General features: G+C 39.6%; 5 protein-coding genes across 5 annotated transcripts; 3 read left to right on the top strand and 2 right to left on the bottom strand.

Annotated features, from left to right (window-relative positions):
* The first annotated feature begins 2976 nt into the window (after positions 1–2976).
* On the top strand, positions 2977–5135 carry LOC103989786 (PI-PLC X domain-containing protein At5g67130-like). Its single transcript, XM_065189878.1, has 8 exons — positions 2977–3102; positions 3185–3325; positions 3405–3542; positions 3897–3995; positions 4092–4395; positions 4473–4696; positions 4767–4853; positions 4929–5135. Exons 1-8 carry the CDS (start codon positions 2977–2979, stop codon positions 5076–5078), a joined length of 1269 nt encoding a protein of 422 aa, XP_065045950.1. The 3' UTR covers positions 5079–5135.
* Positions 5136–7992: 2857 nt separating this feature from the next.
* LOC135676842 (PI-PLC X domain-containing protein At5g67130-like) lies at positions 7993–10716 on the top strand. Its single transcript, XM_065188478.1, has 9 exons — positions 7993–8146; positions 8217–8300; positions 8403–8525; positions 8599–8736; positions 9445–9543; positions 9634–9937; positions 10002–10225; positions 10296–10382; positions 10458–10716. The coding sequence occupies exons 1-9, from the start codon at positions 8141–8143 to the stop codon at positions 10626–10628; spliced, it is 1236 nt and encodes a 411-aa protein (XP_065044550.1). The 5' UTR covers positions 7993–8140; the 3' UTR covers positions 10629–10716.
* Positions 10717–12280: 1564 nt separating this feature from the next.
* On the top strand, positions 12281–13798 carry LOC135676843 (U-box domain-containing protein 25-like). The gene has a single exon (XM_065188480.1). It carries the CDS (start codon positions 12381–12383, stop codon positions 13644–13646), a length of 1266 nt encoding a protein of 421 aa, XP_065044552.1. The 5' UTR covers positions 12281–12380; the 3' UTR covers positions 13647–13798.
* Positions 13799–16441: 2643 nt separating this feature from the next.
* LOC135677813 (ethylene-responsive transcription factor ERF110-like) lies at positions 16442–17492 on the bottom strand. Its single transcript, XM_065190220.1, has one exon. The coding sequence runs from the start codon at positions 17414–17416 to the stop codon at positions 16685–16687; it is 732 nt and encodes a 243-aa protein (XP_065046292.1). The 5' UTR covers positions 17417–17492; the 3' UTR covers positions 16442–16684.
* Positions 17493–18434: 942 nt separating this feature from the next.
* On the bottom strand, positions 18435–23691 carry LOC103989089 (syntaxin-61). Its single transcript, XM_065188481.1, has 8 exons — positions 23490–23691; positions 23013–23128; positions 21134–21247; positions 20799–20912; positions 20381–20580; positions 19756–19846; positions 19099–19164; positions 18435–18800 (listed from the first exon to the last, which is right to left on the bottom strand). Exons 2-8 carry the CDS (start codon positions 23064–23066, stop codon positions 18690–18692), a joined length of 750 nt encoding a protein of 249 aa, XP_065044553.1. The 5' UTR covers positions 23067–23128; positions 23490–23691; the 3' UTR covers positions 18435–18689.

The following is a 23691-nucleotide window of genomic DNA, read 5'->3' on the forward strand; positions in this document are numbered from 1 at the left end:
ATAGTTTTCATGCTTATAATTAGTATCAATACTGTGTTTTAAAATCAAATACCTTAGATTATAGTTTTCAGACCAAGCATCTTGATCCACGGCAACAGGAACTCCATTGGAAGCTTGAACCTCTAATGGATTCTTGTCGCCTGCAGATGTTCTAGAAGATGCAGCATGAGTTCCATCAACAGGGAGGGAGGGCCTCTATTTCCAGTCTGGTCGAAAGAAGATGTGTGATTGATGAGACTCGCCTAACCATGATAGTTGCACACGTAGACATGATGGAATGTCATAAAGACTAATCAACTGCAAAAAGGGTCCGAGTAAGTGACACACAAGCAACGGACAATCGTTCCCCACAGCTATCGCATACTACACGCAGGACGAGAAGGGACTAATGTTATTACATATTAAAGGAATACTTTGTCCTTCTAATTTTTTTTTTTTTTTAGTCGATGTCCACTTGATAGTTATACCTTTTAAAAAATAGATATTTATAGTATATATATATATATATATATATATATATATATATATATATATATCCTACCAAAATTATAAAATTGACCATTTTTGACATGTTACTTTGATCGGATTTGATTCGGATTGTATATTGATTACTTAATTAGATTTAGATTCGATTAATCTCATTTTGACTTGATTTGATAAAAATTATATTTTGACCAATTTTTTACTTTGATCAATTTTAATTTTAATTGACCAAATTATGTCAATGTTTACCCAAATCTATTAGCTCATGTTTGGGTAGTCTAATCTTACGCTTGCCCAATTCAATAAAGTTGACTAATCTGATTTAGGATTTCATACGAAATTAAGAAAAAAATAAATTATAGTTTTCTTTTATAATTTTCTTAATGGCATATTCATAAAATTTTGCTAATGATAATTAAATTTTAATTTATTATTTTGGATATTTTATTTATTTATTCACTTGTATATATTTTAAAATTATAAAATAATATTTATTTTCACATAAATGCATGCGTTGATTTATGTTTTATCATAATTATAATTATCATATGAGTTTTATTTTAAGTTGATTAATGTTCAATAATTATTATAATTATTGTTTTATTATTATTAAACTAATTCTACTAAAGTGGCTTAGGATAGTAGATTTATAGGATGTGAATTATAATAAAATTTTTATCATTTATAGGATATTTTAAACTATATTTATATTATTGTATTGATTTTGTATCCATCAAAGTGATTTAGACTAATAACTTTTAAATTTATATCAAAGATTTTAGTCTTAAATAATATTAACAAAAATAATATTTATATTGATACATATAGAAGATTTAATTCTAAATGAGAATTTATTTTAAATAATCATGTGATGGAGTAGGATGATATTATTTTGAAGGTTGTATACCTAAATATATTAATATTATTCTACAAGAATGATATTCATCCTTCATAAATAATTTTGAGTGTATACTTAATATGTCAATATTTCACCATATTGACGATATCAAATAGTTCATCATATTTTAAAATTTTAATATATTAATATTATTTTATATTTTATAATGATACTTCCTTCCCTATACTCTTATACTTCTAGTATCTCTATAGTTTTTGGATTAATTAAATTTAAATGGCTTAAGTATATACAATTTATAGAAAAAATATATAAAGTAATGTATTATTACATTATCAATAATAGAAGTTGAATTTGTGGTATACTTTGATACCAATAATGAAGCTTTATGACTTCAAAATTTTATCTTATGACTCAATATGGTTAGATTTAATTACTAAGTCATTGAAAATACTTTACAAGATATCGTGGTAGTTTTTTTCTTTAGGAATGACAAGTACTCTAGTAATTCGATACATTATAATATAAAAGTACTTGATGGTCAAAGAAAGAGTCCATAAATAATAATTATTATTATTAATTAAGAACTTGAGTTACATTGTATTGATTATTAATTTACTCACTAAGGTCTTACAACGTAAAGTGTTTAAAAGAACATATTCTTATAATTAAGTATTTGAACAACCTATAAAAGATATTATAAATGATATTTTTACTTACATAATTAAAGATATTTGTTTCTACTTTCCTGTTCATATTTATGTATATACATATTATGATTAAATATAATAATAATATGATATTAATATAATAAATTACAAGGGTCATTTTGAACTATGAAGGACTAATAAAATTATGATACATAAAAAAAATATATGACATTGATAATATGTAGTCACTATGACCTGCATTGATAGTCACACTTAATGTATTATTATTATATTTATTTAACTTATTAGTATGTTTTATAAAATTCATGCATATATATACATGTATATTTTTTTTAAGCTTCATAATCTAATTAAGTAAAATTATTCTCAAATAACCTTTTATTTTTTTTTTATTATGAATTCTTTTATATTTTACCAATTAATAGACTAAATTGAAGAATGTTAGATTATTTTGGCGAGATATATTATAGATTTGATTGGATTCTCATTATGATTATCGACTAATAGAAAGAAAGTTGAATTAGTATGATTCCTTAGGAGATTACTATGATCGGAGGGACTCCTAATTATTTATCCTGGACCCTTTACTCTTATCAGGACCTCCAAATGACTCAAGACATGTTATTAACATATCATAGATATTCTTTTATTTTTCGTTGATCCCTGTTTCAACGTGGTTAGATTGGAAGAAAAAAGAACACAAGTCTATCATTGTTCTCTTTGCTTGTAGGTCGTTATCATTGTTTACTTCGGATCGGACCATGGTATGTTTCTAGATCATATAAAGAATTTTTAAATAATATTAAATTATAAACAATCTTGATCTTAATCTATCATTGTTTGATTCCGATTATTATATTAAAAAAGTTTACATAATAAAAAAATGATTACAATTTTTATATTTATAAGCATCATTATGTCCCCCGTATTCCTAACGATACAAGACAGGTGGCGGAGAAGGTCACAATGAACAGACGCATTGCTGCATACATGTTTTTGAGAGTTATTAAGCCACAGGGAGTTTGCTTGCTGCTTCAGCTGCTGTTACTGCTTCAGCTATCAGCGCTTACTTCTCCTGCTGCTGCTGGGAAGGTTCTTTCACTTGCTCATCTCTATCTCCCTTATCATGGATTGTTTTGTGTTTCAGTAGGTATAGGTATAATTTCTTCTTTTCTTTGTTCATCAAATTAAGCTTGGACACATGTGCATGTCGAATCGAAACTGCGACGCCGGGCTGCATTGCGAGGCATGCATCGCCAGCGGCGACGGATTGTTCAGGTGCACGCGAATTCAGCCCTCCGATCCCAAATCGAAGGTCTTGATCTCCTCTCTCTATCTCTCTCTCTCTCTCTCCCTCTCGTCTTCCCTCACTGCTTACCGTCCCTCTGCAACAGGAGACCGGTTTGCCGTTTAATAGGTACTCGTGGTTGACGACTCACAACTCGTTCGCGAAACTCTGTCCCGAATCGCGCACCGGAATACCCGTGGTCACCCTGGAGAACCAGCAGGACTCCATTACTGATCAACTCAACGTACGCACTTAAACACCGACACCATCTTCTTCTTACTCCTTCTCTACCATTCTGTCTGCTTAACTCGGCGGAGGATCGTCGAAGATGGGTCACCGTCGACCCACCTTACCCACCGAGTCGTCGCACGGGAAGCGCTGAGTCGAGCTATCTCGGCCCACCGCTCACGCACCGTGCACGAAGCTGGCAGCCATGTGTTACACGTGTGGTAGAATTTTAATTATCTCAATTAAAATAAATTCCGATTTTTTGGCAATGAGTAGCTTAGCTATATAGAAAACAATGACATAAAATAGTGTAAATGAGATTGATTATTAGACACATCACCTGAATGTCCATTTCCTGCAATGAGTGTAGAATGGCGTAAGGGGGTTGATGTTGGACATGTACGACTTCCTGGATGACATCTGGTTGTGCCACTCCTTCGGTGGCAAATGCCACGACATCACTGCCTTCGTAAGCCCCGCTACTGTTACATTACCTGCATGCATCATTCGGGTCTTCTTCTTCTTCTTCTTCTTCGTTAAATCACTCCATTTCCTGGTTCTTCAGCAACCGGCGATCGATGTGCTCAAGGAAATCCAGGTTTTCCTTGAAGCAAACCCTTCGGAGGTCGTCACGATAATTATCGAGGACTACGTCACCTCCCCCATGGGCCTCACCAAAGTCTTCAACGCTTCCGGACTGTTCAAATACTGGTTCCCGGTCTCAAGAATGCCCAAGAATGGCGGGGACTGGCCGCTGCTCAGCGACATGATCAGCCGAAACCAGCGCCTGCTGGTGTTCACCTCCAAGTCCGCCAAAGAAGCTTCCGAGGGCATCGCGCACGAGTGGACGTACATCGTGGAGAATCAATGTGAGAAGAAGGCGTTGCCTACTGCTCGAGCTTCGTCCTCACCAGCTGAAACCTCAACCTGTTTGATGTTATTGCAGATGGAGACGGAGGCATGGAGGCAGGCGCGTGCCCAAACCGAGGGGAGTCGTCGCCCATGAACACCACGTCGAGGTCGCTGGTGCTGATGAACTACTTCCCCACCATTCCAAACCCTGTGACGGCCTGCAAGCACAACTCCGCCCCGCTTCTGAGCATGCTGAACACCTGCCATAACCTGTCGGCGAATCGCTGGCCCAACTTTATAGCCGTCGACTTCTACAAGGTCAGTGATGCATTCCTTATGGAAATTCTTGTAGAGGTTAGGGATGACGTCCTCGTGATCTCCGCTGCAGAGAAGTAATGGAGGTGGAGCACCGGAAGCCACGGACGTAGCCAACGGGCACTTGGTTTGTGGATGCGACAACATTGCCTACTGCAAGGTACGTCGGAGATCGTATGACACGGTGATCAAAGCACTAAAATTTCATGGATCACATGGCGGTTCTTTGTCACAGGTAAATGCCTCGTTTGGGGTCTGCGAAGTTCCACCTCCGCCGGCGCCGACGGGCGACTCTTCCGGCTCGTCGATCGCTTTGCTTCTTGCACATCAACTCCGATACTTGTGGTTGGCAGTGATCATCTCGATCTCCGTCAGCATTAGATAGTCTGGTTTTGGATGTGTGTGGATTCGAAGGCATTGTGTTTGGCACAGAAATTGTTTCTGCCCAGTGCGGGTCACCCAATGGTTGCGCGATGGTCGAGTGCTAAGCAATGGCTGTAGGGCTCGTCGGTCAATAGTAGATGAGATATGTGGCCGATAAGACTTGCATAACTATAATAGTCGTACGTTTTGACATGGTGGAATGCCATAAAGATTAATTGGCCACAAAGGGAGTTCGAATAGTTGGCGCATAGGCAATAGATAGTCACGCACCGTGTCGACCGCATACTACGCGTAGACTGAGGAGGGATTAGGGCTGTTTGACCTATTTAAAGGACTAGTTTGCCCTTTTAAACTGTTTAAATTCTAGTTGATGTCCTCTTAACAATTCTACCCTTTAAAAAAAGATATTTTCAATATGTATCCCAACAAAATTATAGTGTTAACCTTAGAAAATTATTATTTTTTACTTGTGTCCTCAACCATGAAATTGATCAAATTGACCAACTATTTTGATGGGACTTAATTTTTAATTGTTTGATTGGACTTAGATTCAATTAATCTCATTTTAACTAAATTTGAGAAATGTCAAATTTCAACTAATTTTTTTTACTTTAATCAATTTTTATTTTAATTGACCTAATTAGGCTAATGTCTATCTCAAATCTATCAGTTGTCCAATTCTTGGCTTATCCAATTGAACAAGATTGATTGGTCTAATTTAGAGTTACATACGAAATTTTAAAAATTTATAAATTATAATTTTTCTATAGTTTTTTCATATGACATATTCATAAATTTTTACTTGTAATAATTAAATTTTAATTACTATTTTAGATATTTGTTTAGTTATTTACCTACATATATTTTAAAATTATGAAATAATACCTATTTGTCACATAAATATTTTATTTATATTTTATCATGATTAAGGCTATCATATAAGTTTTCTTTTAACTTGATTAATGCTTTATAATTATTATAGTTATTATTTTATTATTATTAAACTATTTATGCATAAATTAGATTTGAACTATTCTGCTAAAGTGACCTATGATGGTAGATTTATGGGATGTGAATTGCAATAAATATTTTCTAATTTATAAGATATTTTTAAGCTATATTTTATATTATTGTATCGGTTCTATAATAATCAAAGTGATTTCAACGATAACTTATAAGATTACATTGAAAGAATTAGATCTAGATAATATTAATGAAAATATTATTTATAATAACATTCATAATAAAGATATTTGGATAATTGTAAATGAGAATCTATTTTGAATAATTATATAATAGGGTAAGATAATATTATTTTTGATATCCTTATAGTTTAGGATTATCTACCCAAAGATATCATACTATTCAATAAATGATGGTATTAATCCCTCATAAATAATTTTGAGTAAATATTAGATTTTTTTTTCTTAAAGTGAAATATTGATGATGTCGATCATTCATCATATTTTAAAATTTTTAAAATATTAATATTATTTAATATTTTATAATGATATTTCCTTCTATAGACTATTATACTTCTAGTGTCCTTATCATTAATTTACACTAGATGTGTTAAGTCTTGATCCGACTAGTTGAAAGAATCATAGTTATAATTATTAAAAACTTTATGAAACAAATAATTATGATAAATGATTTAGAATGGTCTAAAAGACTTAATTTTATTATACTTGCTAATAATATTTAAATTTCATTATAGTTTACAACTAACACATTAGAATATTTAAAGATTAATTTAAATTTATTAATAAATTATTAGTTAACATATTAATAAAAAATTGATTAAAATTCAATATAATATATTTAAAATTTTAAAATTATATCTTCAATATAGCTAATAAAGCTGGAAAATTGAGGACGAATGTAGTTGAGCGTTTTTTTGTACAACTTATTCTTAATTTTATTCTTTTTAGTTTGACTCATTTAAAATTTACTTTAATAAAATTAAAAATAAATATAACTTAAATAAGTTAAATATTATACGTATTTAGGAATTATTTAAATTAAAATATGAAAGACTTATAATATTTTAGGTATTACTCAAAGAGTAGATAATAATAAAAAAACATAAATCCTTTGAGTTTATAAATACTATATAAACTCATAAAAAAAATCTCTATAGTAAAATGTGATACGAAAGAAGACTATAAGATTTTAAATCGAAAAAAAAAGTATAAGTATGATATTTGTATGTTTCGAATTAAACGTTACATAAGTCCTTTTCTAATGTGGTGAATTAATTATTATGTTTCAACTTTTATTATTAATAATAAATTTTTTTTAATATTAAAATTAAAAATATATAAAATATTTATTATTATAAGAAATAATCTTAAAGTGAAAATAATAATAATAGATATTTATCACCTATGTTTGGATTCATTTGATTAATATTGTACATGCTGAAGCCAAAAACGAAGCATCTCGTGCTACTGCGAGGAGAGGTATTATTATCACGAACGAACCGTTTACAGAAGTCCAACCCGTTAAGGGTCAAAATTGATTGAGACTCGTCACACGGGTCAAAATAACTCGAACTCTGACCTTCAAATGAATATAAGTTAGGTCTTCTTCCTACATGACTTATTTGCTTGTATGAGCTTAATTTATAGATTTTACTTCAATTTTTTGACCAGTTATATTTCACAATTATTCGTTACCGTGTTTCGTCATGTGGGGTCCATTTTCTAATCCATCCTCAACATCTAATGGTGCGTTTCGTATCTTTATGCGAATAGTTGACGGGGGACTTAATTAACTCACTAATCTAATCATACATCTTGCTAATAGACTGGGGACGGTCAGTGCAGAGCCACATGTTATTTGAGGGCATGTGTCTATCGACACCGTGGTGGCGCCGCCTGGTACGACAACGGGGTTGCAGACATGTAACTTTCGTCATCTCTCCCCGACGTCATCGTCCATTAAACCGACGGAGACAGCATGGCTTCTTGTTCTTTATTGCCATTGTGACCTACTGGTATTCCTGACCATCCAAGCAAAGAGAGGTGGAGGAGAAGGTCTTAACAGCGAACAGACGCAGATATGCAGGCATGTGTTTGATGAGGCTCTTCTGTTCTCTGTGCCTTGTACTGTGTGCTTAAGAGTCGTCAATCCACAGGGACTTCGCTTGCTGCTTCAGCTGCAGCTGCTACTGCTGCTGCTTCGGCTATCGGTGCTTCCTTCTCCTGCTACTGCTGCGCAGGTTCTTCTTTCGCTTGATCATCTCGATCTCCCTTATCTCGGATTGCGTGTGTTTCAGTAGGTATAAGTATCATTTCTTCTTTTCTTTGCGCATCAAATTAAGCTTGGCGACATCTGCGTGTCGAATGGAAACTGCGACGCCGGGCTACATTGCGAGACATGCGTCGCCAGCGGCAACGGGTTGTTCAGGTGCACGCGAATTCAGCCCTCCGATCCCAAATCGAAGGTCTTGATCTCCTCTCTCTCCCTCTCCCACTCCCTCGCGTCTCCCCTCGCTGCTTATCGTCCCTCGGCAACAGGGGACCGGTTTGCCGTTTAATAGGTACTCGTGGTTGACGACTCACAACTCGTTCGCGAAACTCGGTCAGAAATCGCGCACCGGAACGCCCGTGATCACCCTGGAGAACCAGCAGGACTCCATCACCGATCAACTCAACGTACGCACTTAAATCTTCTTACTCCTTCTCTACCATTCTGTCTACTTAACTCGGCGGAGGATCGTCGAAGATGGGTCATCGTTGACCCGCCTTAACCACCGAGTTCGTCGCACGCGAAGCGCTGAGTCGACCTATCACGGGCCACCGCTGAAGCACCACGCACGAATCACGAAGCTGGCAGCCAGAATTTTAATTATCACAATTAAAATAAATTCCGTTTGGACCAAAAACATGCTTCAATTATTCGTTGATATTTTTTGCCAATGAGTAGCTTAGCTGTATAGAAAACGATGACAGGGAGTTGGTGTGACACCAACCAAGCTGTCTTTAGAACCCACCTTGAGAGAGAAATCCACTATAAAATTAGAGTATATTATGCTAACTATATGAAAGCATATTTATCTGTTACATTCTCATGTGTTTGGTGATTGAGATCATGAGCTGAAATAGGCTTTGTGAAGGAACAGATATCAAGTTGACTGCATCATATTGACCATGTTATAATTGTAAACAAATTCCAACCAGTATTTGAGTTGTCTTTTATGATCCATTTGGTGGTTGGAATGAGAGTGTCCACATGGTCTTCTTATCCAACCAACAAGTAAATAAGTCCAAGATGCATTAAATGGTGTAAATTAGATTGATTATTAGACTATTCATGTCTGTCTGACCCGTCACCTGCTTGTCCATTTGCTGCAATGAGTGTAGAACGGCGTAAGGGGGTTGATGTTGGACATGTACGACTTCCTGGATGACATCTGGTTGTGCCACTCCACCGGTGGCAAATGCTACAACTTCACTGCCTTTGTAAGCGCCGCTACTGTTGCATTACCTTCACGCATCATTCGGGTCTTCTTCTTCTTCTTCGTCAAATCACTCCTTTTCCTGGTTCTTCAGCAACCGGCGATCGATGTGCTCAAGGAAATCCAGGTTTTCCTTGAAGCAAACCCTTCGGAGGTCATCACGATAATAATCGAGGACTACGTCACGTCCCCCATGGGCCTCACCAAAGTCTTCAACGCTTCCGGACTGCTCAAGTATTGGCTCCCGGTCTCAAGAATGCCCAAGAATGGCGGGGACTGGCCACTGCTCAGCGACATGATCAGCCGAAACCAGCGCCTGCTGGTGTTCACCTCCAAGTCCGCCAAAGAAGCATCCGAGGGCATCGCCTACGAGTGGACGTACATCGTGGAGAATCAATGTGAGGAGAAGGCGTTGCCTACGGCTCACCAGCTGAACCCTCAACCTGTTTGATGTTATTGCAGATGGAAACGGAGGCATGGAGGCAGGCGCGTGCCCGAACCGAGCGGAGTCGTCGCCCATGAACACCACGTCGAGGTCGCTGGTGCTGATGAACTACTTCCCCACCATTCCAAACCTAGCGACGGCCTGCAAGCACAACTCCGCCCCGCTTCTGAGCATGCTGAACACCTGCCATAACTTGTCGGCGAATCGCTGGCCCAACTTTATAGCCGTCGACTTCTACAAGGTCAGTGATGCGTTCCTTATGGAAATTCTTGTAGAGGTTAGGGATGACGTCCTCGTGATCTCCGCTGCAGAGAAGTAATGGAGGTGGAGCACCGGAAGCCACGGACGTAGCCAACGGGCACTTGGTTTGTGGATGCGACAACATTGCCTACTGCAAGGTACGTCGCAGATCGTATGACACGGTGATCAAAGCACTAAAATTTTATGGATCACATGGCGGTTCTTTGTCACAGGTAAATGCCTCGTTTGGGGTCTGCGAAGTTCCACCTCCGCCGGCGCCGACGACCGACTCGTCCGGCGTGAATGGGAACTCTTCCGGCTCGTCGATCGCGTTGCTTCTTGCACATCAACTCCGATACTTGTGGTTGGCAGTGATCATGTCGATCTGCATCAGCATTAGATAGTCTGGTTTTGGATGCGTGTGAATTTGAAGGCATTGTGTTTGGCACAGAAATTGTTTCTGCCCACGAAATAATTGATGATTGAGCGACTGTATTTGATAAAATTATATATTTTTTTTAATATGGTTGCCAATAGCAAAGGGTTACTAATAACAAACTTCTTGCTTTTAGCAAACCATTAAAAATAATAAAATATAATTTGATCTCCATGAATAATAAAATAATAAAACGTCTTTCTTTTGACAACCATTAAAAATAATAAAATCTCACTCTTTCTTTGACCCAAAGAAAATAGACAGTGTAAAGTGTCAGATGATGATAAAGGAGGAAGCAATAGTGAATCTGGTAAAACTATTGACGACAATGAAGGAGACGATATAAGTAAGATAAAAAAAAGAAATATAATTTGGATATTGTTTGAATTATAGATATGATTTGGAAAAAAACTAAAATGAAGATAAAGAAATACCTAAAATAAAGATATGATTTGAATATTTTTATAAATTTTCTTAATTAACTTATCACAGCTCGTAAATATTGAAATATTAAATTAAATATTAACTGCTTGGGTTGGGATCCACTATTACCTCTATGCTTACATCAGTTTGTTCTCTTACATTAATTAAAAATGGGAAATGAATTTTTACCTTTCTTCTCTTACACATGTTCCATATGTAATTAGTCGTCGATGAAAGAAGATGATGATGCACGTCTCTTTCTTAATTAAGTGAGCCAATTTGAGTGCATTAAAAAATGTGCTGGACTAGTATCACACGATTAACCTAACCTTATTGTATCATCTTCTGCATGCAGGAAAATGTTTTACCCGTTTTTTTGGGGGGAGAAACTGAGAAGAAAAAGAAGGGAAGAAAGCAGCAGATCCAAGCCGTTGGATCGACCGATGTATCATCAGACGGCGAAAAGCGCTTCGAAACCCACAACGAAGACTTCGCGGGCACGGGGGCGCCGAAGTCATTTACTAAAGGAAATTTCCTGACCCGAGACCGGTCAAAATGGGCCGGAGCGTGACAGCTGTCAACACGTGAGGCCAGGTTCCGGCACGTGTGGACGAAGGCTCGAACCCGGTTCCCGAGGTAATCCTGCCGGGTTGACCGGGGACAAACCCCGGCCCCGGTATCCGGTGACTCCCCCGTTCGCACGCGCACGCCTTCTCCGCCCGAGCATCGCGCGACACGTCACCCCCGTGCGGACTCCATTTTGTACACCGCGCGTACTGTTTGGACTGGCTAAGGATGCTGTACCCTGTATTCCATCGCTCAACGCGTAGCCTTTTCACTGGCCACGAGCTCCGATGCCCCGGATGTTTGACTGACACTCTTTGATTTGACCCATATCATCGCAGCCGTCCAATCTATTGAAGTGTCAGTTCCGCATTCATCGATTGACGGCTCTGATGTGCTTGAACTGCCGACATTTCAAGTCAGTCCAACCCCACCCAACCGAAAGGCGCGCAGGAACCCGATTTGGTGTTACGGCTCGGCGACCGCGCCCCTCCTCGGGAAATGACGACCGTTCGATGGGTGCACATCATGCAAAAACGTATAACGCGCGCGTGTCACATGAAAGCCTGGCAGCCGTTGTGATAAGGAGCCGCACGTGTAGAGGGCGAAAGCATAAGAGGCGCTCGACTCACGCCTCCTCCTCCGCCAAACCAACAAGCGCAAAGCTTTGAGCGTTGGCTCGACTCGTTACGCGGAGAGACAGGGAACGAGGAGGCGAGGATCGAGATTGGTGATGCCGGGGAGCGTAGCGCCGTTGGATCTGGCGGGGGTGACGATACCGCACCACTTCCGGTGCCCGATCTCGCTGGAGCTGATGCGGGATCCGGTGACGATGTGCACGGGGCAGACGTACGACCGGGCGAGCATCGAGTCCTGGATGGCGACCGGGAACACCACCTGCCCCGTCACCCGCGCCCCGCTCACCGACTTCACCCTCATCCCCAACCACAACCTCCGCCGCCTCATCCAGGACTGGTGCGTCGCCCACCGCTCGCTCGGAGTCGAGCGCATCCCCACTCCGAAGCAGCCGGCCGACCCTTCTCTCGTCCGCTCCCTACTCGACTCTGCTGCCGCCTCATCCTTCAACGCCTCTCGGGTCGCCGCGCTTCGCCGGCTCCGCTCCCTGGCGCGGGAGTCCGACAAGAACCGCGCAGTGATCTCCACCCACGAGACCCGCTCGGCCCTCGTGGAGATCGCGTTCGAGGGTGGGGAACAACTAGAGTTACCGGAAGCGGACCAGCCGGCATTGGAGGCCATGGCAGTGCTAGCCATGCTGCCGTTGACGGAGACCGAGAGCGTGGCGGTGGCATCGCGGCCTGAACGGTTGTGCCGACTGGGGGAAATGGTGAGAAGGCACGCGTCGATGGAGGCACGGATCAACGCCGCGGCGGTTATCGAGGCGGTCGCGGTGGGGGCGCGGTCGGCCGAGACCAGGGCCTCGGTCGGCGGGACGAACGGGGTGGTGGTGGGTCTGGTGGCGCTGGCGGAGCAGCGAGGGAACCCACGGGCGGTGCGGGTAGGGATTCGTGGGCTCTTCGCTCTTTGCCTGGCGAAGGAGAACCGAGGGCGGGCAGTGGCGGCTGGGGCGGCCGCAGCGGTGGTGGGCAGGCTGGGCGAGCTGGCGTCGAGCGACGCGGAGCGGGCGCTGGCGACGGTAGAGCTGCTGTGCCGGGTGGAGGGGGGCAGGGAGGCGGTGGTGGCGGGGTGGGGCGGCGGCGAGGCGGCGGTGGTGGCGCTAGTGAGGGCGATGGCCGGGAAGGCGTCTTGGAGGGCGGCGGAGCACGCGGCAGGGGCGCTCCTGGCAGTGCTCGGCCCGTCGGAGGCACTACAGATGGTGGCGGTGGCGGCTGGCGTAGTGGGCCATCTTCTGATGTTGGTGCAAGGCGGGTGTTCCGACAGGGCCAAGAGGAAGGCACAGCTCCTCCTCAAGCTCCTCCGCTCTGCCTGGCCTCATTACGACTCCATCGCCAACTCCGACGACTTCCTCCGGCCATTCTAAATACTCTCTCCATCTCTCTCTAACCCAAACTTCTCTTCCAGTAGGAATCACTACCCCCCTCCCCCCCCAAAAAAAAAAAAAATCAAAACAAAAAGAATATTAATTTCCTCATCTTCACTTTCTTCCTTTTTTTCCTTTTTCCCAAAAGAAAATTCCAATACAATGCCAGGATTCTCTCTTTATCAGTGTGTGAGTTGGGAGTGTTGAGGAATGTGAAATGTGGATTGTTCCTTGGATGACTGTAACTATGGACATATATTATAATTGCACTTTTCTTTTTCTTTTCCAAAAAATTGTGAATGCTCTACTGCTGCTGCTCTTCATGATATTTTCATTTTATTGGTATATTATTATTATTATTCTTCCTGAATGTTTTAAGTACTTGTATATATATGTATATATATACATATAATAATAATAATAATAATAATAATAATAATAATAATAATAATAATAATAATAATCATCAGTAATATTTGTAAGGAAATCAAGTCAAAATGACTCTCTGAACATAAGAACACTGGACACAGGGGGAATGGCATCATGTGGATGGTTCCTTCCCTTGTCTTTCCTCACCGTCCTTGAACTCAAAATTGTCTCAGGCATGAAGCCAAAGTCCACAGAAGATGGCAACAGCAGGAAAAAGGAAGGGGGGAGGCATAACACACCACAGAATAAAAGGAAGGGTTTGCTGGAGTCTTGTGACCCAAAAGCTTGGCTGTGGTGGTCATCACATGAAAGAAGAAGATGATGGATTGCTTCGATGGGGTCACATGGCTGCCTCATTCATCACTCCAACTCGAGTGTCTGTCCGTCACATGAAATGGAAGAGGAGCCCTTTTGTCCATGGATCCACTTGTCTGTGGTCCTAAGGTGGAAGAACATGTCCAAATCTACTTTGTTCCAGGATGAAAATATCAGGAACTTCTCTTTCTCTGACTTGACAATGGAACTAAATCTGATGGAGCAAAGACTAGGATTGAGCGAAGATCTTGATGTCACCTCCTTGTTCATGTCCCAAAAAGTAGTCTTTCAAATAGTGAAAAGCTAGATTCTTCAGGATTTAGCAGTCTATCTAATTTGGTTGCTTTGTCAAAAGCTGTGATGATGAGCAGAAAAAAGTTGAGATAGCTTGTCACTGCTTCTTTGCCGCCTTCATAATTATACGTCGGTGACCATCTTTTTCAAGTTCATTCGAGTAGTGGTTCTTGAGCTACACCACAGAATGCTAATTAAATGTGATGAATTGACATGATTCAGGTCTACTGTGGAGTAAGTTGATTGGTCATGGCTGATCACTGGTTCATGTCATTGATTTAAGAGACTGATTTCGATGTTTCTGGGATTTAAGCGCCCACCATGTCAGGTCTTGATAACACCTGCACCATAGTTTCTCATGTTCTTCTTCTCTCTGAGCAAGTGCACCTGAAACAGGTAGCAGATGAATTGCTTTATGGACCAACTGATGTCTATAAGATATGCATGACTAAACTATTGTCAGAAAACCTAGCTGAATGTGTTTGATCCATACATGGACTGCTACAACCAAGGATTTATTTCTCAGAAGATTTGAGTATGTTGGGTTATGTTTCAGCCTGTTTCATGATGTTTTAGGCTGTCTCAGGCCTGTTCTGATCCTTCTGATTGAGCTGGGCTGTTCATCTTATGAACTGGAACAACTCTCCTTGGCACTAGAGATCAATGTTGCTGTTCATGCATGAGAAATGTTTTGGATTACTTGGAAATCAAGAAAGCCAGGCTTGAGTAAACCAATGTCATCTTTGTTGTGTTTATTCTTGTGCAGGTAATTTAGGATAGTACTTAATTGCTAGAAGGAGACCTTAGATTCCAATTAGGCATTATCTGCCATGATTAAGAGAATGGGAGGGTGGATATGTTTCGGTGAAAAGAAATCTGTTTTAATTAGATAATCACGGATTATAATTTTTAATTAGGATTGCTTCGTATTTTCATAATCTAACATGTTTGGGGTTCCAAGTAACTTAGGTCGTATGTTCGAGCTTGCCACTAGTCTCGTGTGGATCGTTCAATAAATGTTCATTCAATTTTAAATTAATAAGAATTCAGAGAATTTGAGAATAAAATTATATGATTTTTTTAGATTGGTTAGTAGATGCTATCTATTATTCTTTTTCTAGAAAACTTGGATAATCGTTAAAATTGAATTAGATAGTTAATTCATGAGATGATTATATAAATTATTCGATCATCATTGAGTCATGATGACATATCTAATTATAGTACAATGGATTACGTTGATATCGAGGGATACAATATTATTAGTGATCATTTGATATCAGACCCACAAGATGATGTGTCTTCGGGTTGTACACGTGTTATTTCCCCAGTGAATTATATATTATATCTCATGTTATTTTTTTTTTAAATTATCTCTAAAAAAGATAATAATAATAATAATAATATCAATTATTTTTAATAATAATAATAATAATAATAATAATAACACGAAGGAAATGTTGATTTTTCTTTTTGAAAAAAAAAGCATAGTGATGACCTAATTGTTTTATCATCTTCCTATATTTTAAAACGGAATAAATATGAATTAGAGGCCTCGGTCAATTTGATTGGGCAACACAGGCCGCGGGGTCCACTCGTCGAGTGGGCCACGACGAGGTCAGGTCAATTTGGCTCAGCTTTTCCGTGGTCAATGCCGCGGAATCGATCCCAATGTGGTCACCGCCTCTTTCCTCCACCCATCTCATGTCCAAAAACGACTTCCCACCAGAGCACAGTCGACGTTCAGCCATGCAGAGTCCACCACGAGAGAAGCCAATTTGAACTCCAACTATGGATACAAAGTATCTGTCCCTGCAACGATGACAAGAAAAGTTTCTCTTTTCCCTTCTTCGATGATCCTTTTGCCAAAGCTCTTCAGATTAAGCATGGATAAACCATGCAAGAGGACAAGCCATTGAACGAACACAACCGTGAAACTTGGAGTACAGGACAGGACGCATGCAAGGAGAAAAGGAGAAAGAGAGATGAGAGATGGAACACTATTCTGGGGACGAAGATGGTCTATGTTGGTTGGACTCTATCCATGATGCCTGTGGAAGATAACCCATGTGTTGATCTGTGGAAGAAGAAGAACCGGCACGGTTAGAAGCCATGGAGGACTTGGAATCCGTAACTGGACGATGCTCTGCTTCTCCGGGCAGCCTTGCTTGCTCCCAAGAGCCCCTCCAAGGCTGGGATTCTGGCCACCTTGCCGCCGCCACGCCAGGCTGCGGGGGCCCGAGACGGGCGTCCTCGGGAAAGTTGAGCTTCGCTCTGCTGCCCCGGAAGCGGAGGGCAGCTTCGTCGTACGCCCGGGCGGCGGCCTCAGCGGTCGCGAAGGTGCCGAGCCAGACGCGGGCCGCCTTGTGGGGATCCCTGATCTCCGCCGCCCATTTGCCCCACGGCCGCTGTCGAACGCCTCTGTACTTCCTTCTTTCTCCTTCCTCCGCCAACAGCGTGGCGGAAGGGGTGGCTTCTGCCACCGGAGCTGGAGCTCGATGATGCTTGTATGCCCTCTCTCCCATCAACTCGTCCGGCTCCCTCTTATACCCGATGACGCCGCCACGACCACCACCCCGCGATGGCGAGAACGATGGAGCATCCGCGGCAGTGTCTCCTGCAACGACTCGCCTCAGCGCCGACACGATCGCCGCCATCTCTCGCGCCCGTCTATGCTCCAAAAACGGATCCGCCTGCGCCACCGCAGCATCTCTCGCAGGAATCGGCTGCATGGAATCGCCGGGTCCGGCGTCGGAGTCTCGCCGCCACCTCGAACCAATTCAGGCAAAGCCCAAGAACAACATGACATGAATGGCTATGTATATATAGATACTCTTCGCATATGCACGTCAAGACTTCACCAACGCCGCCTTTGCTGAGTTCGTCATCGCTACGTATTCAACTTACGAATTCGAATTCGATACGGTCTTCCCGACACGGACACGATGGTGGCTTAGAAGGAAGAAAAGCATGAGTGGAAGTCAAAACAATTGTGATCTATAACATGTGGAAGTCAACCCAAAGAGATGCACTTTGCTAACCCAACTAAAAGCTAAATATTGTCTTTTTATAATCTTTTGACTTGTATGGGAAGCATTCATTTGTAGCTTTGAACTGGTTTGACCTTCGAGTTTTGACTCTCACAACAACCTTGGTCTTATTGTTTAATCCATTTGGGATTCTGGACGACGAGTATGCGAGGAGTGACGAGTTCCAATGTTTGAACTTCGACTCTTTGGTCCACGCCGAGGGACCAAACATGGAGGCTTCACGAAGTCAATGCATGTCCATCCAGAATCTTATGGATGCTCAACCCAAAAATGGAACTCGCATATACCCTTCTAGAATCGAAACCGAAGGTGATGGTTTAATTCCGATTCATAGAATCTAGACCGAAATCAAAATCGATTTGATTTCAAATAAATCAAAATAAAAACTCAGATGATCAAATATCCCTCCAAATGATTATTATTATTTATTCCAATAACTTAATATATGACTAATTAGAGAGATGTTTTAGAAAAAAATTAAAATTAAAATAGGTGATTTCGATTTCATCGAAATCAAAATCATCGATTTCTGAATCGGGATTAAAATTATCTGAAATTTGTATGGTTCTATTTTCAAATTCAGTAGAACCAGAAAAGGCTATATATATATATATATATATATATATATATATATATATATATATATATATATATGCTCAGCACATATGATCAGGTCATGATTGGATTACAAAAGGAAATCTAAACGTTAACAGCTGTTTTTTAAGATCATAAGGTTGATACAAAAATTGGAGCTAGCCATGTCCATAAAATACAACCACCATTCTTAACAGAATACAGCCATAGTTCTTCCGGAAATATAACCGCAGCAATTCTGCAGTGATTTATATTTTCTAGCACGGTAACAAATCTATGACTGCATCGGTCATCAGCTAATCCCATTTTTGTGCACCCCATGGAAACCGAAGGATATGACTCTGCAACTTTCTTTTGTTTCTTATGTGAAGAAAACCAAGACAAAAAGAATTATGAAGAGCACGATCAAGAACCCTATCATCATGATTTGGCCCTTTGCGCCGGCCTTCTTCATCACCACAGCGACCTTTTTCTGGACAAAAAAAATGTTATTTCCTACATTATTAGTACCACATAAAAAAACAAAAAAGTAACAACAAAATTTTCCTTTCGACGACAAATCAGTTATAACAGAATTATATAAAGGTCGAGGGAAATCGATTTCCACCAATTTCCAATCTTAAATCTAGTTAGAGATCTGTGCAAAACTGCAAAACAAGTATGCAATCGTAAATTTAGAACCCTAATCAGGTTAGCTTTCGGATAAATTTTACTGGATATGGATAGTAATTTGCAAATTACTGTGCATCAAGAAGCCGTTAAATGCTAACCTGAACAAAATCCAGCCGGTTTGAAGTAGTATCCATCTCCAAACTTAAGTCACCCAGAATCCTTTCCTATATCACATAATGAATTATGCAGATTAAAAATAAAAGTCATTCAATTTGGAACTCCCATGATCGACTATGGAACAATCAAGAACAAAACCAGCCTTTCGAATGAAATGGTTTGTAAATTCTATCAGGTAGCAGCAATCTAGCAACTAGCAGAAAATACATTCATTCCTACAGCATGCTGCAAAATCATACTATGACATAGACATGCAACATCATATTACCTAAGAGAAGGACGGCATAACTTTTAAGTTAGAACATCCACAACTTTTCCAAGAAATACAGGCACTAGAGGTATTTATGTGCCAGACATTATCATGAGATGAAAGCTAATGAAAGAAATTTATACCAAATCACTAAAAAATTATGCAATAAATAAAGTTAGAGGATTTGTAATGATACACAAGAATTGCTGGACATTTTTTTATAAAGCGGGTTTATCATTCAAAGAGAATAATATTTAAGTTACACCATTTTGAAGAAGAATCATATTAAGGTCTAACCAATCAGCTTCTCAGGTTTGGTTTAACCATTTTTCCATAATCGGTTTTATATAAATGATATAAAGAAGTGAAGTAATATTTTCAACGTTACCTGCCCAACTAATTCATCATGTATAGTAAGCCCTATGCCACCTATTCTCTCAACACTAGCACTAAGCTCATCCAGCTCCTCATCCTGTTGCCTGAAGTACAAATGACAGTCACTCATAATGCCAAAAAATAAAATTATTTTCTTGACAGCTTTAACAGAACACTGAACAAGTCAAAATAAGAATACAAAAAAAGGTGGTTAAGGTCCTTGATCAACAAATAAAATTGATTCCCTCCATAATCTGTGATCACACACACACACACACACACACACACACACATACATACATACATACATACATACATACATACATACATACATACATACATATGTTGTAGCCCTTTTCATCAATATTTATTTGGCCATCTTCTCTCAAGTGTCTAACCAACAAACAGACCTTATAAAATGCAGCATTTCTTATCTAGTTAGACAAGATTGAGATAATAAAATACACAATTAAGTTATATGTAAACTTGTAAAACAGCGCTATGCCAACAGACTGCTAGTGTCTTTATTGAACGAGTAAAATCTAAAACCTACGACATCTGGTCTATTTATCATCTACTTCTAAACCATATCCAAAATAGTAACAAAAGATAACATTTGGGAACAAAAAATAAATTACTTTATAAGAAGTAGCTGCCTATCTGATTCTGAAGAGATGAAATCATCATCATCTTGTGATGTGTTGTAACCCGATCTCCCTGCCTTGGACGCATAATCATTTGGAAGCCTCATGAGCTCTTGGCGAACACCATTTAGACTAGGAGTGACTGAACTGCCCTTAACTCCAGATTCTTCTAAAGTTCTTCTGATGGTACCCACCTGCATAACCATTATGCAATACAAATACAATTTCAAGTTCAGGAATTAAAATAGAAATGGTGACAAACAAAGAGTACACATTTAAGATGCTGCTGAATATAGTATCTCCAATTCAAGGCAAAAACACAGAAAGCCTTGCCCATATAAAAATAAGAAAGGAATGAAGTGATAGTCAACTGTAACCACCATAGAAAAAGCACAAAAAAACATATACATGCCTGCTTACGAGCAATGCTAGTCCATTTCCTACGTTTTCCAAGTTCAGTTTCATCAAGACTATATCGAGCTGGATCCTTTGCAGCAACGGCAATTGCTTTGTCTAACTCATCAACCTTTGCCATTAACATAAAAAACACATTCAACAAAAAATTGCCATAATATGAATCAGAAAGTATTGCAATAAATCCTTCCATTGCTGAACTTGCTCTTTGCTATCAACATGCTTTTATCATGATAGACAATCGACATACAAGTATGTTCATAAAATGGAGGACTCCTAAACAAAAGGTTGCAGAAATGAAAAACAAATACTTTGTTTCCATCACACTGATACCTGCCAATCAAGGCTTTCACAGCTGGCTAGGAGCTCTTTGGTTAGACGTACACGCTCTCCGATATCTAAAGATGTCTGTTCCCATTGGCGAAAACTAGCTTGCAATTTATCAATCTGCATCCAGGAAAAAATTCAAGAAGAAATGATGAACAGAACAGTTTGTAAGAACTACTCTATCTTGCAGATTAAAGCTGCAACATGAGGTGAACATATTTTCTGGAAGATAAATTCTTATTCATAAATATAGGCCTCCATTTTTTGTCCAGGGGAGGGGTTCAAGGGTGTATGAAAATATAGCTTTTGATGTGATCACAAGGATGTCAAACAACAAAGGTAGCTTCGGTCACAAACAAAGAGGATCAGTGCCTTAGATGCAAACATATCTATAAGATAATTTCTGAGCATCTTTAGTGTATATGCAAAGCCTTTTTAGGTAATATACAGCTCCAAACCATCAACTTCAATCCAAGAGGACCATGCATTTCTTGAAAAGTAGGACCTACACCTCGTCCAATGTGTGTTTGATAACTTTCTGTTCTTCATCCTCAATTAACCAAAATTAAACTTATAGAATTCTTTCCAACTAAGACAATACTGCTAAGCAAATTTCTGACTCAGCACCATAATATGCAAGTATGCAACACACGCTGTTAACTCTCCCAAGATTTGAACCAGAATTTTTCAACATAAGCTGAAGAACAGAGAAGAGGCTGTTGGTCACTTAGTGGATGCACTGTTAAAAAATGAGAGTAAAACAAAGCATTGGTCAGCTAGCCATAGTGTATTAATAATGAAAGATGATCAGTCACATGAATTTGTAGCATTCAGCTTTAGTTTTCTGTCTATATAAAATCTATTTAATTCGAAACCTAAATTACAAACATTTGAACATTGAAAAAAAAAATTCTAACTTAATTTAACATTCAGATTTCTGCAAGTTCCTATTTTCACAAGTTGTTTGATTCATTGTTAACAATCAACCCAAATCTGAAATTTGGCATGCATTCTTAAATGTCTTACATGGAGAAATAAACTCTTAATCTTTTCGTAAATCGTAGTATATCCAAATCAAAGCTGTAGAAGGCTATGGTCGTTGTTCCTAAGTAATCTGAAGTTACAAATCACAAGCAAAACTTAGTTCTTTGGCTTTCAATTTTAATGCATTCCCACATTAGTTTTTAATCTAAATTCTTGTCCTCATAGTACGTAGTATGTCAAAATTTAGTTCAAAAATAGAAAATCGAACAAGGATATGTCGCAAAGTCAAAATCGGGAACATGATTGGTCAGTGGTGATATGGCATATCAACTGGATGAGATTGACAAGATTGTAATTTCCCCAAGAAGTAAATTCAGATTTGAAAAAAAAGAAAAGAAACCATAAACTAAGGAAAATGTGAAAATAAAAAAGAAATATGTCAATATACTTTATTAGAACTAGATAACTTTGCAAGCATATGTTAATACTTAATATACAACATGCTGAGTTCAGATCGAGGACCAAAAGAAAATCAGAATAGTATTGACAATGCTAATGCATTCCTTATAAACAGTAACAGCACAAATCCTCTTGCAACGAAAGGTTATCCAAAATCACTTACTATAAACTTCATATATTTATCACAAAATACATATCATCATCCTTATCCCCATCACATGTCTCACTACTAAAAGTGCCTCTACGCTTGACTTCTCTCCTAGTTCTGGCAATCCACAAGGTTAATTAATTATATAGGTTTATAAGAGATACCAAATTAGTATTTTTAACCTTTCACAAGCAACCAAAACTAAAGTGTACATCACTAGACGAATCAGGCATTCAACACTCCCTTTCGGACATAAACATTAATGTATTAAGCAATCAAATCAGTTAAACATACCGAGCCCTGAATTTCCTCCTTAACAATGTAAAAAGGATCTCGAGCGGGAGTCATCTCAGTGCACTCTTTGGACCAAGATCAGCTTCTCCCAAGTGGTGCATCAACCAAATATGATCCTACATGTACAAGCAGCAGACAGGAAAACACATCACTAACAATAACATGCGGATCTAAACAACAGTATATCATGGAATCGGTCCCTCAAATGGCTAACACAGGTATATACAAGCTTCGCCGAAGAACAAAATCGCTGATCGGAGGTCTCCGATCCTACCAGAGGGAGGGACCTCAAACAAAATCCGCCCTCCCAATGCGAGACAGGAGGGCACGTGACGCCTAATTTTAGGGATCATCCCCAGCATGGACGTCAGACTAAGATTCGTAGGTGAGCAGAAGAGAAGGGATCGATTCGGAGGTGGAATTGGTGCGTGGACGCCGTGGATCTGGGAATAATAAGGGGTTTCTTTTCCTTATTACCTTTTTGTCATGTGGAGGACCAGATCGCTGCCTCCGCCGTAGTAACCGAATCGATGAATGATGGATCAGCAGCGGCGGCGGCGGCGGAGGAGGAGGAGGAGGAGGAGGGAGGAGGGAGGAGGGCAAGAGGAGTTCGCCAGGGAACAACGAGGTCGGGAGCAAGCGGAGTTCCTCCACGGCAACAACAGGTTTTGTAGAATGG

This window comes from Musa acuminata, chromosome BXJ1-6 (genome assembly GCF_036884655.1).
Source record: "Musa acuminata AAA Group cultivar baxijiao chromosome BXJ1-6, Cavendish_Baxijiao_AAA, whole genome shotgun sequence".
In the NCBI taxonomy this organism is placed as follows: Eukaryota; Viridiplantae; Streptophyta; class Magnoliopsida; order Zingiberales; family Musaceae; genus Musa; species Musa acuminata.

Coding starts and splice junctions, on each gene's coding strand:
- LOC135677813 (XM_065190220.1), bottom strand. CDS start 17,416: ATGCAGCCGATTCCTGCGAGAGATGCTGCGGTGGCGCAGGCGGATCCG.
- LOC103989089 (XM_065188481.1), bottom strand. CDS start 23,066: ATGACTCCCGCTCGAGATCCTTTTTACATTGTTAAGGAGGAAATTCAG. Junction 20,913..21,133: donor GTGAAAGCCTTGATTGGCAG/GTATCAGTGTGA, acceptor TTAATGGCAAAG/GTTGATGAGTTAGACAAAGC. Junction 19,165..19,755: donor ATGATGAATTAGTTGGGCAG/GTAACGTTGAAA, acceptor TATGTGATATAG/GAAAGGATTCTGGGTGACTT.
- LOC103989786 (XM_065189878.1), top strand. CDS start 2,977: ATGAACAGACGCATTGCTGCATACATGTTTTTGAGAGTTATTAAGCCA. Junction 3,326..3,404: donor CCTCCGATCCCAAATCGAAG/GTCTTGATCTCC, acceptor CCTCTGCAACAG/GAGACCGGTTTGCCGTTTAA. Junction 4,854..4,928: donor ACAACATTGCCTACTGCAAG/GTACGTCGGAGA, acceptor TCTTTGTCACAG/GTAAATGCCTCGTTTGGGGT.
- LOC135676843 (XM_065188480.1), top strand. CDS start 12,381: ATGCCGGGGAGCGTAGCGCCGTTGGATCTGGCGGGGGTGACGATACCG.
- LOC135676842 (XM_065188478.1), top strand. Junction 8,526..8,598: donor CCTCCGATCCCAAATCGAAG/GTCTTGATCTCC, acceptor CCTCGGCAACAG/GGGACCGGTTTGCCGTTTAA. Junction 9,544..9,633: donor GCTACAACTTCACTGCCTTT/GTAAGCGCCGCT, acceptor CTGGTTCTTCAG/CAACCGGCGATCGATGTGCT.